General features: G+C 46.8%; 1 protein-coding gene across 4 annotated transcripts in view; it reads left to right on the top strand.

The window, feature by feature from the left end:
- Nucleotides 1-9,742, top strand: part of LOC144170278 (uncharacterized) — a 36,857-nt gene extending 27,115 nt beyond the window's left edge. For 3 of the 4 annotated variants that reach the window (XM_077699968.1, XM_077699969.1, XM_077699966.1), the window contains one exon: nucleotides 8,542-9,742. In XM_077699968.1, coding sequence (XP_077556094.1) covers nucleotides 8,542-8,618 — 77 coding nt within the window. In that variant the 3' untranslated portion in view covers nucleotides 8,619-9,742. Of the gene's footprint in view, nucleotides 1-5,894; nucleotides 5,948-8,541 lie in introns of all 4 variants that reach the window. The other variant, XM_077699967.1, reaches the window with a different exon arrangement.
- Nucleotides 9,743-16,298: the final 6,556 nt, after the last annotated feature.

Below are 16,298 nucleotides of genomic sequence, written 5' to 3'. Positions count from 1 at the left end.
TCACTTGCCTTTCATGGCTGTTTGTGCGATCTGCCAGCAGGTGCAGCTTCGCCTGCGACGGAGCTATTTTAAACGTTTCTAATTAACAACGCATTTCACGGGGCTGTTAGTCATGTCCAAGTTGGTTGATTGATTGATTGTAGGGTTTAATGATCCGATGCAACGCAGGCGATGAGGACCGCTGTAGTGGAGGGCTCCAAATTAATTTTGACCACCTGGGGATTAACGTGCACCGAAATCTTGTACACATGGGCGTTTTTGCTTTTCATTTGCATCAGAAAATCTGCCGCCGCGGCCGGGAATCGAACCTGCAACTTCATGCTCAGCAGCACGCCTTAGCCACTGAGCCACCGCTGCGGGTATTTCCAAGTTGCGTATGTACGTTCAAAGTAAACTTGGCCTAGGCAAAGTTTTTGAGTGCAGCTGGCTTTTAACCCATTCTGGTCCGTTGTCGGGGAAACCGCAACACGGCCGTAGTGGTCTGTTGCCAGGTTCTGCCCGGCTTGAGTGTCCAAAGTTAAATTGCGATGCGCTCGCATTCTTTGTACACATGATGGACCATCTCTTGAGGCATAAGTGAACTTTATTTGTTAAAGTTTACTCCTGTTTGCACAAAGGTGCGGCACAATGTTCAGCACGGGCCTTCTGGATCCCAGAGCGTTTTCACATGATGGGAAAGTGGCTGGCCACTTTCTCATCCTGTGTTTTTATAGTGGTGCACTTAGCGAAAGTGATGGTGACTTCAGTTGTGTAGAGAATTGGGTGCCTCCATCAGATGTGCCGTTTGTAGCGATAGAAAAACAAATGTAGGCAGGAGGGAAACTGTGTTTTTCTGAAAAACCTGCAGTAAAAACACTGGCCTGCACCCAGGAGACAGCTTTGGTGAGCGTTTTCACATGCTGCTCAAATATTGGTTAAGGTGTTGCAAGCAGAATGCAAGAGAAAAAATAAATATCCTGTGAGTTTTTTTTGCACAGTTTGTTTTTCTCTTCGCGGTGCCTGAAACTGGCAAAATAGTTTCAAACCAGCACGGCCGGAAAGTGGGTGAAAGTTTCGGACCAGAAAGGGTTAGCGAAGGCAATATTTCTAGCAAGTAAAGTCTGGAGAAACGAGAAGTTGCAGACTATACCTCCTGACTCAGCCACTTGTAACACCACTTGTAGCATTTGCTTCCGTGTCTGTTTAATTTCCCCTTCATCATTTTGTCTTATCATCGTGGAATAACATTATTTTGTTATTTGAAACACTTCAAATTTGAGCTCCGAGACCTCAAGGCTAGTTCAATACTCACTTGATTTATCTGGCATGAGCCAATCATGAAAATTAGACTTGAAGCATCACAAGTTGAGCATAAGGAAGTAGCTGGGAAAACAATTAAGAAAATAGAAGAGGTGCAGCCCTCTTCGGTTTTCCTAATTGTTTGACTTATTTGATTATAGGTCAAATTAAAATTCAGCATTACTTTTTCTGAAAAGGCAATTTTTTGATTCGAGCGAAGTTATATGTTGCCTGACTACTAGTGGCACTCCTCGCAACGTCGATTAAGGTTAAAGGGGCCCTAAATAGGCTTCTGAAGGTCGCCATTTCAATCGCGCAATTGCTAGAGTACCCCTTCACGACAATGTACAGTCTATGCTCGTTACAGCGGATCCGGCAACAACGGACTTTCGGTCACAACAGACCATTTCTGTTGGTTTGTCTGGTCCCCCTGCATTTTAAATGGAGTCGACTACACTCATAATGGACCCGGATAGAGCAGTCTATCGGCTACAACAGACTAAATTTTAGGCGAAAATTGTTTCGACCGAATGTTTATAGCGGACTTCCGCAGGCCTGGCACCCGATATCTTTTTCTTTGTTTAGTTTGGCAAGAAAACTGGTATGTCTGGCAACATTGCTGGCAGCCGGGTCGTTGGCGCAGCCAAGCCAAGCCAGTGCCAGTGGCTTTTTTTTTTTTTTTTTTTGTGTGACCAGTGGCATGAGCGGCAGGGTAGCTGATTTCACTGTCGGATAAATTAAGCGTAATTAACGCGGTCGAACATGGGGAAAAACCAGCCGACATCGCCAGAAGTACAGGCCTGTCTAAGCAGACTGTCCGCTCTACCGTCAAGAACAAGGCCGCTGCCGATAAACACGACTACAGTGAGATTGAAAACAGCGCTATGGTGCACCTGGAGGCGAGTCTGCCCTCATCAGTTCTTTTTTTATTTAATGTCATAAATAACTTGGGTTCAGTGGAGTAATAAATAACTCGGGTTCAGTAGAGTTCGGTCATTATTATTCCCACGCATGCATCGTTCCCGTTCTGTTCGGTGAAAAAGGTAAGAAATGTCTCAAGTTGGGGGGGGTTGGTTCTCACCCATTGTGTGCAATCTGCTGGTAACCATGTGCAGTCCAACTGGTCTAACTTTCAATTTCACAGCTGTCCGTCATCAGATTATTTCATAACAGCTGTTTCAATGACCTGACTAAAATCGTTGAAAATGTGGAAGCTCCCTTGGGGGAATGTCAGGCAGCGATCCGATTTGTTTGACGAACCGTTTCGGGAAAACCTGCCTCATTGTGAAGGGATTGAAAAGAGCCTAGCTAATTTTGATGGCCGCGACTGATGTTTTATAGCTGGTTAATAATTGTGCCTAGTTATATTCTTGCTTTATTTGCTCAGCTTATCATGCGTCTTTACACGCTTGATGGCATGCGCTTGGCCTTTTCTCAGTGCCGGTGCTAAGCTTTGGAAACGGTGTTTGCGCAATTCTTTGCCCTCGCGTGAACACTGTGCAGAGGTGCTGCAGGCGTGTAGAAAGAACGAAGTGTATGTACTATGTATATGCAATATCTCTCAAAGTACCCACTTTAGGGCTCATACCCCCCCCCCCCCCCCCCCCCCCCCCTTTCCCCCTTCGGATACTGCATACTTTGGCTACAACGGACGTTTTTTTTTTCTGGTTTAAGAGGGTCCGTTGTAACGGGCGTAGACTGTATACCAAATATTACACCTCTGCGTAAAGCAGGGACCACACAAACACGCAACAAACGTACTTTCTTTCCTTGCTCACCTACCGCTTCCTTGCCGCCACACTGCCGCACTCTGACGTGTGACAGACTGCTTCTGACGCATCCTGTGACGCACGAAGCTCTGAACAGTACGGCTGCGCTATTGGTGGGTCCCGTTAAGTGCTGTAGCCAATCAGCGTTCCCGGCTCTGGGGAAAACGCGGTTGCGCGCGGCGCTCCTGCACCGGCGGCACGGCGTATGCACTGGTGGCACGGCGCGTTCGTCCTGCGCCGGTGACACGGAAGAATGTAGATTGTCGCCATCAGTTACACGAGCTTAGCTGAGTTTGAAGATACAGCGCGTCGTTTACAAGGTATCAGTGCTCCCACTCCTGCGCCAAATGCGCCAATTTGCGCCAAATGAGGTATCCTGCGCCATCCTGATAAAAAACACGATTTTGCAAGCAAGTGCGCCAAAAGTGCGCCAGAATTTGTGTCGCGCAAATCGCGTGCAGCCTGTTATAAGCACTACTACAGTGGTCTCTAGACATGTATAACTAATTCGGGTTGATAACTTGAACTCCCTAGCACCCGTCATCGTGTTTGCCGCGGTGAGTTTGGGTTGGTGCCGTCACTGTACCGCCGGTACAGTGTTTTCGTCTAGCAAGTCAAGCGCCGTTTCGCGGCATGCGTGACGCGCTCGGCTGCAAGCTCCCGCTTCGCCTGTTGGGCTCGCGGAGGGGACGGCCGCAAGTGAAGCGGGCCGTAAAAAACGGCCAGTCTCTCTAAAGCATGAACCTCATGGAACGTTTTCTGCTCGCGAAAACGCGTCGCGCACGCCACAGGCGCGCTGACGCTGCCGCGTAATTACCGGCATGTTAGAGCATGCATGTTAGAGCCTGCCAACTATGAAGCGTTTTCAGTGACTCATTGAAAAAAGACTTCCCCTAGTAGGGACAAGAAGACCATTATTCTTCAGCTGTGCCGTCCATTTGTGATCGCATGTGTGAAAAGCACCTTGAAGCACCTTCCATGGCGACCGCCACATCAATTACTGGTCGATACTGGTCAATTTTTAGTGTTGAGAGATGCTTTGGACATATCTAGCAGTTGATGTTTAGTTGCTCCAAGGTGCTCCAAAACGGGCATTTAGGTGCTCCAAATTGCTCCAAAATTAATAATTTGCTGATACAAAAATTGCTCCAAATCACCGTTCATCAGTGGCACCACTGAGGTATGAATAACGCTGAAAAACACGGAGCGTCTCTGCGCGCACGAACGCCTGCTACACGCGCGACTGCGGCAAGCATCTGCCTGCACAGTCGACAAGCAGCCCACTGTGCAGTGTATGCATGATACGGCATACACCGCAGCAGCTAAAACTTGTCACCGCCCGCCAGAGCGGGACTATTGCTGAAAATCAGTTTGCAAATACGTGAAAGAGGGTGATAGTGCAGTGAAATATTGTGCGGGGGATCGTCGTCGTCGCGGCCTCGCAAAGCAGTGCCTGGATAACTGCGGCGATGCTAAGCCTTTTCTCAGACCTCAGTGAAACCAGTTCCCCGCGACAGCACCGCATGCCGAAATGCTAGCGAGCCGCTAGTCGTCGGTGGCAATCTTCAGTTATTGTCGTTAGTGAGCATGTTGTGTTTGGAAGCCCCCATCTGGCCTTCAAACGCTCGTTTCCGCTATTGTAAAACTGATGTGCTGATGCGGGCATGGCTGGCGCGAGGAGCCGTTCGATGCGGGCCGGCCACTGACCGACCCCGCTGAGCCGTAGCAGATGCAGTAGGCGGAGCTTGGTCGTCGTCTGCTAAAAAAAAGAAGCATGACGTATCGCTGAGCGGAGCCAATGGGTGCGCGCATCTCGAACCAACCCTGTTTTTCTGGGTGGTCTTGCGCCTGGTCGGTGACGTCGCCACTTCCACAGTGCTTTGGAGGCGCGGTGAAAGAGGAAATGTGCCAGGCCTTGTTGCGGGCCCTTTTTAATGAACGACAACTCGGCTGATACCGAACGCTTTTAAACCATTTTTGCGGCAGGACGTTCTTTGAATGGTACTCCAATGATTGCGCTCGTAAAATCGCAACCTTTGAAACCCTGTTTAGGGCCCCTTTAATCTGTAGAGAACTTGCCCGGCAACTACATAGCATCTCACACAGTTGCAGCATGCACACATATCTTATAATGAAATTGCCGTTGGGGATTAAAAATTTGGTTACCACCTGCAACTTGTGTAGTTAATTAAATTGTGCCCTGGTTTGTTAGTTGGGACTTGTATTGTCACAAAATGAGTACCATGTTTTTAACATCATTACAATAAAGTACATTAATTGTGAAAATATTGTGCAGGTCTATCCTAGAAAAAAACGGTTAATTGTATGCCTGGTTTTTTTGATGGCCTGTATAACTTTACTTGTTTGCTATTTTTGTTTTTTCAAATCTAATTCTCGTCTTAAGACAATGCTTCTGCCTGCAGAGATGACAGATATTTTGAGTGCTGTGTTTTTAAGAGAAATGCTACTTGCGGCTGTGTAGCCTCCAATTACCATCACAGTTAGTCATGCTCCGTGGCACACTTGCCCAAACAAAATTGGGCAACTGGCCTTTGCTTCCATTTACGCCGTTAACATTCGATCCCTCTCATTTGAAAATCAAAGCTAACAATTGCACAGGCAGTACTGCATGCAGTTCAGGACAAATTGTAGTGTGCATGTGTGTTAGACATGATGTGCACAATTCATTGGTGCTTACGTAAGACCGGCCACGTGCGCTCGTGCAAGCCACCGCTAGTGCGAGCGTGGTAGAGCAAGGAAATTGCGAGACGCAGAGCCGACTGATCTGGCAGTATACGCGGCGTGCGCCGTCTTGGCCCCTAATCCCATGGCGCCCTTGGTTTGTAGTGCCCCCGAGCCCATGGAAGCAGGCGCCACCACAGAGACCCTACCGTGTGATGGTAAATAGGACTTCCCTTCTCTGCCCTTGACACAGCCACATGGCTGCTGTTCGCTGACACGCAGGCTCCTCCTATCCTGCTTGTCCTGTTCACTTTGCTCTGCCTGCATTCGGCAGTTGCGAGTGGAGGTTAGATGGTGTGTGTAGACAAAAGCACCCTGTCGGTTATTCGGTGTTGGCAGTAATGTAACTGAGAGGATGATGAGCGAGAGAGAATGCAGAACGCAGCTGAAAATGGATGGCGGAGACAGCCATGAGAAGACAAGGTGGGAAGCAGAAAAGGAGAGTAATGAACGAGAAAACGCAGCGGTGCACAATGCACAAGTGGAGGTCTGTTTGCGGCGGCCGCTTAGAAACTCGCCCACACATCACCTCGCCCACCCCTGCGCAATAATCCCAATTGGTGAGGAACTCGCACCACATCCCACCCAGTTTGCAGTGTGCCGCACAACATGTTGTCCATGCCAGTCATGCTACTCACAGCGTTCTCTTAGTTATGATACAAAAAATAGCCTGAAATTTTGTATAAAAAAATAATGATACAAAAAATAACAGTACGTGCATGCACGCCTCTCTGACAAATTCTTTGCCTCAGTATATTGCAAGATCAAAACACCCAAATATTAAAGAGTATCGTTATTGTTGGCGGATTTTTTTCTTAAAATGCTTTGTCTGCTCATAGGGCAGGTTCCTTCTAAACATCCTTGCTTTAGGCACAGCGGTTCTTGCTACCCCAATTTTTCGCTCATTCATTAAGGTAGGTTCATGCTGCCTTTCCTCCTGTTGGCAACCTCCCTTAGCAACGTTTGTTGTGCTGGATCTGTTGGCTCTGCACTCGTAATTTGTGGCAAGCTTGGGAGTTGATGTGAATGAACACGCCGTAATGGTGCAATGTGAAAGTGGGCTGCTGCTCAGAAGGTGCTGTGAAGCGGTGGGATTTTGCCTTTCGCTAGTCTTCACACAAATGACCTTTGCAAAGCGTGTGAGCACTTGTTCAAGCCTTGGGCCGTGTGTGTTGGGCTTCAAGTCTGGATTTTCTTCCCTATTTTACCAGACCCTGCGTGATCCAGACACTATGTCTGGCATGCACTGTGGCTGTTGCAGTGTCTAAACATAGTGTAGCGTGCATGCTGAAAATGAAGAAACTACCGTATTTATTCGAATATAAGGCGATGCTTTTTTCCAAGATTCGTAGTCTCAAAGCCATACCCCGCCCGAAGCTCAGTCTGTGTGTATATATAATTAATATATATATATATATATATATATATATATATATATATATATTTTACTACCTAGACAACTGCACCCTTGCCTTATAATCGAATAAATACAGTAGCTTGTTCCTTCCTTGACTGGTACGATTCATTACACGCTGCTTTCTGGGGAGCTGATGGGCAGTGCGACAGCTCACCCTCAAACGTATTTTGGCAAACTTCTTTCTTGCCCTGCAGGCAGCACGGTTGGTTTTTCAGATTTATGCAGTACACCATTCCTCCGAGCTTTGATGTCGGTTGGACACTAGATATATACAGCATTTCGTGTGCTCAGCTGCTTAGTGCACGATAATGAGGCATTGTAGGAACAATGTTTTTGTTAGAAACTTGCAGGAATGCAACTTACAACTGGACCCATGTCATGGCCCCAGATAATAATAATAATAATAATAATAATAATAATAATAAGCCTTTATTTCATGAAAAGAAATGCACATTACAATATCCGGTCAACCCAAGCCATGAAGGCTTGTCGGGCTGTACAAGGCAGTCAGCGACAAGTAATAAAGATAAAAATATGGTTAGCAAGTTTTACGAAAACAAGCTACAAAACAAAGCTGGCTACAGAACAAAATTAGACCAAAGCAAGCCATATAACAGGCACACTTCAAAAAATACATACTAGTGCAATAACAAGGATGTACACAAACCTAACCCAATGCAAAACAAAAAAGAACTGGTCTAAAACTACTACATGGAAGAATGATTGGTTCTGAGATACAGTTTGAGTGCATGTTTTGATGAGAGTGAGTATAGATTAGTAGGCAAAGAATTAAATATGTTAGGAACATAATACTGTCTTGTATAACAACCAAAATGGGTATAACACATCGGGGTAATAAATAAGATTATTTAAAACTATATTTGTTTCGGTCCTGTTCTTTTCATCCTGGTAATGAAAAGGGGAGGCTACACATGCAGTGGGAGCAAGATTAGTCGCACGTGCTGGTTGCACAACCCGGTTTCTGTAAATTACTGTAACAACAAAAGTGATTGAGGGGAAATCGAATTGTAGTCGTTATGGTCGTAATGCCAGGCATTTTGCAATTATAAGAGGGGGGTCGTGCATCGGTCGTGCACCTGTGTGATAGTCTGTATGATACCACCCGTGAAAACAAACCAAGTGACCGAGCGAGAGGGGATATAAACAGGCTGAACGGAAATGCATTGCATTTGAAAACATTTTAAAGTTGATTTACTTCATAAAGCACATCACAACGGTTCAACAGGCTTCATTGTTGTTCCCTGAGAGCCTTTACGGCTGAGTAGTAATGCGTGGCCTCTTTTTCCTCCCCCCCGCCCCCCTCTTGCCGTGCAGCCTTGATAGTGAGCCAGCAGGCGGCTGCGTGCGCCGTGGCGGCCTCATCAAACCTGCACCCGTTTGTGCCCAAGTGAGGCTTCCCCACAGTACCTGCCGGGGCGGAGCAACGACCACCCCCGAATGTGTGTAAATAACCGACGCGCGTGGGGCCCGAACTGGACCGTTGGTGCGCAAGACGGCCCCCCACCTCGTTCCCCCACCGACCCCGCTGTGTCCGACCCTCTCTCGGCTTGCCTGCTCGTGCGTGAATCTAGTGCGTGTGTGCGTGTGTATGTGCTCGCGTGCGTGTACCGCTCGCGTGTGGCAAAGTGAACCCACCCCTGTGTACATAGTGCGACAACGTGACTGGACCCCTTGTTCGTTCCCGGCCCCGTACCACGGTTTTAGACATGTGCTTTTCTCTCTCTCTCTCTCTGTCTCTCTCGTCACCCCCTCTGACACTGCCATGACAACGTCGTCTTCTGTGAGGACGGCAGCGCACCCTTCACCCCGCAGCCGCTGCATCTCTCAGATCGTGTCTGCCATTGCGCTTGCGCCTCCAACCTGTTGAACATTGCGGGTGAGGCTCACCCTCTCCCCCTTCCCAGCGTGCTTGGCAAGTTTCTCTCTCCAACGACGACCCGAAGGGAGTGCACCATCGAGTGTTTTATAAGGAGGCAGGGCCCTCCTGCAGCATCCCCCATTTGCAGCCCCTCCCTCTCCCGTCCCCGACCGCTGCTGTTGGGACCCCTCTTTCTCCTCACCCTGTTCGACCCTCCCTTGACGGGGAGGCTGTACAAAGTGTTAAATATTTCGTGCTACTGTTTCACTGTAAGCTATAGTTTCATTTTACACCCCTCACCACTTCATTCTTTTCCCCTTGTTCCCCCCGCCCCGTTCTGCCGCCGTGCCTGGTTTGCAGTGGCGGCAGTCGCTCCCCCTCCTGCCCCCCGGTATTCTGTTGGTGTCCTAGTGACTGTATTTTTACGGAAGGCAAATACATTTGTGCCTTTGAGCACCTCTAGTCCTCTCTTGCAGCCCCGCTGACTGCACTAGGCGGGGAGGAATTGCCGAACGCCGTCGACATCTCGGGGAGGTTACCAACCAGGGGTGTTGAAAGGGAAAACACTGCAAATTCAAGGAAATGCCAGTCTGGAGACGTGTTCGTCTGGTGTACCCCAGGTGTCAACTTGAATTACATGTTCATTTTTCACACCCATTGGCGTCTGTGGTTCAGTGCTCCCTGGTAAAAGTGGAATAGCTCCTGAACCATTTCAGGCTGCAAGTTTTTTATCTGGCTAGCGCTGACATTGGTATGTAGACAGTGCTTCTACAGGTAAATGCTGTTTTTAGAGGCAACGGTTCTTCAATGTGTTGGAGCAAGCTGCGTTGAAATTGAAATGAAAAAAAAATGAGAGAGAGAGAGAGAAAAAAAGCTTTCATTGTGCAAAGTAATCCATTTTGAAACATGCTTTTATTATGTCTGTGGTTTTGTTTTAATTCTTTTTAAACGATTTCACCCAATACACCACGTTCTTAAGGGTCCTGGTTCATGAAGGTTGCACTGACCAAAAGTACTGGGGAATGCCGAACACTGCCATTTCTCAGAACACTGTGTTGCAATGCTACACTTTTGGTACCTTTGGCAGCAGTGCACGTGTGGAGTTGCTCAATCCCAGAATTCAATGCGGCAGCATCGTTCACATGCATTAGTTGCTGATGCGATGAATTTGGGTATTGGCAGTGCAGCAGAAACTCCACCTGTGCTCCCCACAGCCAAAGTATCCTCAATTGTGTGCTGCAGTTTCCCTGCGTAAGCAACTTGAAACTTTGCAACACTTCATTTGTCTAAGGATTATTCTGTGATGGTGAATTCTAAATCACTGCTCACTCCATTACATTATCTCTTAGCCAGCCTTTTTTTATATAGCAGAGCTAGCACATGATTTTACTTTCTGTAGCGGTTGAATATTGTCTACGTCCTTATTGGTTGACACCGCTGTATTATGGCCGATGTAAAATCCCTAAGTAACGTACCACCACTTTACCTGAGGCTAGGAAAACATCCTACAGTAGCTACTATACGTGCTCCATGTTTCAAGCCTGTATGTTTTTCAACTGAAAAACTGTTTGGGGGAAGCAACTGTCACTTAACACCAGTCATGGTATGTAGTCATTATCCAGTGCCCTGCTTTGCGAAAAGAAAAGAGGAGCTTTTGCTGTTGTGAAATTTGTAGTTAATACACACAACAAAGTTGGATGCAAGATTGGGGCAATTGCGACCGCTCCTTATTAAAGGGGTCATGCAGACAAAACATGTTTGGTTCATTCGAAAGGTTGCCTCGTTAGAATCATACTGACGCAACTTCTAACGTAAACTTCGCTCAGATAAGCTATAGAATTATGAAAAAAGGGAAAAGTCATGTGACTCACTAGTGTACTTTCCGCAACGGAACCTGTGACGTAACATGCACAGCTGTGTGATTGGCTGAGGCCGGCAAAAGTAAACGCAAGTGAGGCAGGGCTTATAAGCTTGCAGAAAGAGCTATTTTCGCTTAAATGTAATGCATAATTGTATTATAGCAGTAAAAATGGTAGGGTAAACAATGGAAGTCACGAAAGTACACGTAAACATAAAAGTAACAGTGCGTATTGTTGTTGATACTGCGTGTTTTACTCTTGTTATAGCTGCACAGCAGTATGGTGGTTAGGGGTTGTATCGCACAACACAGGCCGATTGGCATAAACGACTTTGTCTTATGTGACCCTGTTTGTCGAGCATACCCCATGTATTATGAAACGATTACTACCTACCGTAGCAAAAGCAAGCCGGGTGCAAAAACAAGTCGAGTGCAAATGTGGTCAGAAATAAAGCAAAGGGAGACAGCATCCTGTGCAGTATGGTGGTATCATCTAGGAGGACTAACCGTAAAGGCGGTCCGTAATCCGCCGCAGAGTAAACAGCGCACTAACGTTCGCTTAAAGACCTGTCCTTGTTATGTCATTGCAGACGTCGCAAAACACGATTTGGTAATTACAACATATGATTTGGTGGGAGAATCAAAATTTTAACCTGCATTCATTAATTGCTCAGTGAACAAAGCATCGTTTGCTGCCAGTCAAGTGCTGGGGTCACTTTAAAGCACCAAATCTTTTGAACAAAACAATCTTGTATTTTGATTTGATTGATTTGTGGGGTTTAACACGCCGACACAACACAGGCGATGAGGCACGCCGTAGTGGAGGGCTCCGGATTAATTTTGACCACCTGGGGATCTTTAATAAAGTGCGCCGAAATCTCGCACACACGGGCGTTTTTGCTTTTCGCCTCCATCAGAAAAGCGGCCGCCGCGGCCAAGAATCAAACCCGCGACCTCGTGTTCAGCAGCGCAGCGCCTTAGCCACTGTGCCACCGCGGCGAACTTGTATTTTGTCTGCATGACCCCTTAAGAACAGAAGTAAGGGAGAGGGGGTGACAAGATTAGGGTTAACCACAAGCTTTCATGCTAGGAAAGGAAAAACACAGGAAGGCCTGTAACTGAGCAAGTTGGCTCATTGTGAGTTATTAGGGATCTGAAGATGTAAATATTTTTAGGCTTCCTCTGATTGTTCAGCCGTCTAACAGCTCACATATGCAGTCTGCTTTTGAATTTCCTCAAACCCAGGTCACCCCTCCTGGAGTGGGATACTGCCCATAATAAACATGTGCAGTTGAAGTGTGGGTGTTGAAGGGGAAATGTTTATGTAAAGCATAGTAATGGGAAGGTACAAGTTGCTTCCACGCACCGCGTTTTGCCAGAAACTTGCGTCATCTTGGCGCTTCCTCTTTTGTGTCGCTGCAAAGCTTGGGACGTGCCTGTGCAGGCAGCCAGTTATTTCATCACAACAAGCAGCCCTTCCTGTATGAGCCTAAGTGACAGATCAAATATTCAGCAAACACTTCAAGCGGCCACCAAGCACGCTCGGGGGAAAAAAAAAAAAAAAAAAAAAAAAAAAACAGCTTTTGCGCTCTCCCTAGCGAGAACCATAGACCAATTTTTTCTTCAAAAAACCTACTGTTTCTCCTGACAATGCGATTTTTCCTAGCAACTGCCCTGATAAGTTGTAAGCTTTTCTGAATCACAGGACTCTTTGGAACAAGGTAGGCTAGCCAGCCCTTGAGAGCTAAATTAGTTTAAAACAGGACCAGAAAAAAAAAAAAAGTGCCTTGATGACTTAGCCCTAACCAACAAACATGTAGGGCCACCCTTGTTACAATTACAATTGAATATTACTTTAAAGAGCCATGAAGACGAAACACAAGTTTGGTTCATTCAAAAGATTGCCTCGTTAGAATCATACTGACACTACTTTTGATGTCAACTTCGCTCAAATAAGCTATATGATTAGGGAAAAAGGGAATGGCCATGCGACCCACTCGCTCATTTCCTGCAACAGAACCTATGATGTCATACCAGCCAGCTCTGCGATTGGCAGAGGCCGGCAAAAGCAAATGCAAATTAGGCAGAGCTTATAAGCTTGCCGAACGAGCTATTTGCGCTTAAATTTAGGGCGCATTCTTTTTGTATCAGTAAGAATGATGGGACACGCATTGGAAGTTACGAAAGCACACGTAGACATAGAAGTACCGATGCGTATTGCTGTTGATAGTGCGGGCGTATGCTTGGTTTAGATGCACAGCACTGCGGAGCTTTGGGGTATCTCAGACGACACTGGCCGAGGGATGCAAGCGATAGTGGGGCTCTTCGATTTACCATCTCGAACTCACCGCGGATAGTCCGCGGGTAGTCCGAGGATTCCCCGAAAGCATAGGGATACGTGGGAGAATTGAATGCCGGACTGCTTCTCGGGGAGTCCGCGGTGAGACCGAGACGGTAAATCGAAGAGCCCCATTGTCTTACGTGACCATATTTGTCAAGCGAGCACTATGTTTCATGAAATGATTATTTTCTCCACCAACAAAAACAAGCCAGGTTTAAATGCGACCAAAAAAAAAAAAACACAGGCAGTAAACGGCTGCCACGGTATGGTGGCACGATCTAGGTTCACTAACGGTAAACCAGGATTCCCAATTGGCTGAAGAGCAGTCGGTTCCTGTGATGTCATTGCAGACCACGAAAACACGATTTAGTGGGAAAATCAAAATTTTTAACTTCAATTGAATAATTTCTCAGTGAATAAAGCATCGTTTGCATCCGGTCAAGCGCTGGGGACACTATAAAAACACGAAATCTTTCGAATAAAACAAACTTGTATTTTGTCTTCATGGCTCCTTTAAGACATACATATTTACTCTGCTGGTCTAACCACAGCTTCATCACACTTCATTACGAAAGCTTTAATAGGCAAAGGTTGAAGGCGTGTTGCAGTGCACCGTAAAGTAAGCTGCTGGATGATGTTACACTCGTATTTAAAACACCGCTTCAAGCATTGGTGCTAACATGAAATGCACTGGCGTTCATAGTATAGTACTTGGTATTGGTGAGTATAAATCTCAGAGCACCCAAACAAGTGAAAAGTGGGTGAGCTAGCCAGAAAGCAGCACGAATTTTGGTTTAGTGGCACAAGACACGCTGTAGAACAGCACCACCATCGAACTTTCTGTGGTAAGTTGCCATTTCCAGTTCACACGGGGTTCAGATCGTCCAAAGGTAAGTCCCTTTGTATTTGTGAGCTGATTGTTGATTTGTTGTCGGACTTCTGGGTAGTGTAGGCGACCCCAAAACTTGGAAAACCTCTATCAATATTGTCTTCATCGACAGGCTTGGTTATGGTCTTCTCGATTTGGTATTTTGGAATTGGCCAGAGATTGCATAAGAGCAGCTGCGTACCCCTGCCCCTCCCGTGGATTCTTGTTGCGGGACCAGTCGTTGGACAGCTCCTGAGCACTTCTTTGTCAGCCTGGAGAGACAAAATGACTTCTGAGTCACTTATTGCCCCTTGTGTAAGTGCAGGGTGACGCCATGGTTCAGGGTTTTGAAGGAAGTGGCTGGGAACATAGAGTTTCATACTAATGAAACTAGAGGGGACACTGGCGCTGCAATCGTTCAACCCCCATGGAGCTGATTGTGTGACGTAGACTCGTGATTTTCGAACTTGGCTTAACTTGAGGCTTGACGATTGTTATATGTACTAGGCTTCGTACTTTTCCGCTCCGTCAGTTTCGGTTTCGGCGTCGAAAGCGTCGGTGGGTCATTCCGGGGCAGAATTGCTGTTGGCGTTTGATTCCAGCGGCTGCAGTGCGCAAATACTGCACGGCTGGAATGAATGGATACGGGAAGCACTCCGCGCCGGGTAGTGCGTTCCATCCTAGCCACGTTCATGACTACGCTTGCGATTATAACGTCACGAGCACGGTAGCGCCGAAGACAAATAAAAATCTTTTATCAGCAGTAAGTATGTGTGCACAGCCGGTGATTTTTCTTTAATGTTGCGGGAGCGTCCACCAGCGGGTGGGTCGGCACCTTATCGTGGGAGAAAGCGGCGAAACAAGTGAGGGTAGGCCGCTTGCATAGGACGATTCCGCCAGTGCAACCGTCGTCTGCTAGGCTGTTCCCGCAAGCACAACACAGCCGACACAGTCCCTTTCCGTTGCTAATCAGCTGCGTGTATTCACCGGTGTAACCAAGGCTCACGCGCAATCGCTGTGACCGCCCGCAACCATGGACGCATATCGGGTGTTTGAAGCTGAAGGTAAAAACAATGTAATTAAATGAATACTCTGTATATGCAGTGCAGTATCAGACAGGGGAAGAAAACGTACCTCTGCAACGGTAGAATGGATTTACCTATTGCCACAGAACGTGGCCAAATGATTGCCTGGGGCCTACCAGTACTTTTGGGCCATAAACTATGGCTTACATAGCTATGTACAGTCGGTAAATCGCTTGTCTATAACAGCGATTTCAACTTCAACCAGCTACATCCGAAAACTGCCGAAACATACTCGTTCCAAACATGTCGGAGGCAAAAGTTAAGGGCTAAGACTTCAGAATTCCGCAGTAGTTTTATTGAAATCCCCCACCGGCGGGGCAGGATAGGGCTGAGTACGAAAGCTGTGTTATAGACAAGCCTTTCACCGGCTGTACTGGTGAAGCCATATGAGGCGATCACCGGCATGCATGCTTGCTATTCAATGAAGTCGCTGTGATTCTACATTGGTCACAGTGTTCCCCATCCAGTGGCAGGTGTTGCTGTAGCAACTGTTTGCGTTAGTGGAACCCTGGCTCAGCGCCTGGAGACAGGCATATTGAGCAGAGAAAAAGTTGGCGAATGCACTAAGCGAGTACTGTGTGAATTTATTGTGCCAACAGCAAAGTGCAGAATTCCGTTTCACTCATTTATAAAAAAGCCCTCACCACAGTCATACTCTGTAACACTAATAAAAAAAGCACAGCATTGCTTAATACATCGAAAGCAAGAGTGCAAGCTTACCTTGATGAAGTTGTTTTGAACTTTTGAAGGCTGGTAAACAGCAAACATGCAAACTATGCAGCGAAAATGAGTGAAGGCATAAGCATGTCGCATCAATGTATTTATTGTCCCATCCAAGAGCCAGCATTGCTTAATACAACAAAAGCAAGAGTGCAAGCTTACCTTGAGGAAGTTGTTTTGAAATTTTGAAGGCTGGTGAACAGCAAACATGCAAACTATGCAGTGAAAATGAGTGAAGGCATAAGCATGTCGCATCAATGTATTTATTGTCCCATCCAAGAGCCACTGTGAACATTTTGGTACCAGGATTTAGTTTGTAGCTACCTACCAGCATTGCCATT

The sequence above is a fragment of the Haemaphysalis longicornis genome, unplaced genomic scaffold (assembly GCF_048455015.1).
Source record: "Haemaphysalis longicornis isolate Haplotype H1 unplaced genomic scaffold, Haemaphysalis longicornis Haplotype H1 scaffold_2, whole genome shotgun sequence".
In the NCBI taxonomy this organism is placed as follows: Eukaryota; Metazoa; Arthropoda; class Arachnida; order Ixodida; family Ixodidae; genus Haemaphysalis; species Haemaphysalis longicornis.
Note: the sequence above shows the minus strand (reverse complement) of the source record. Positions and strands in the feature narration are given on the sequence as shown.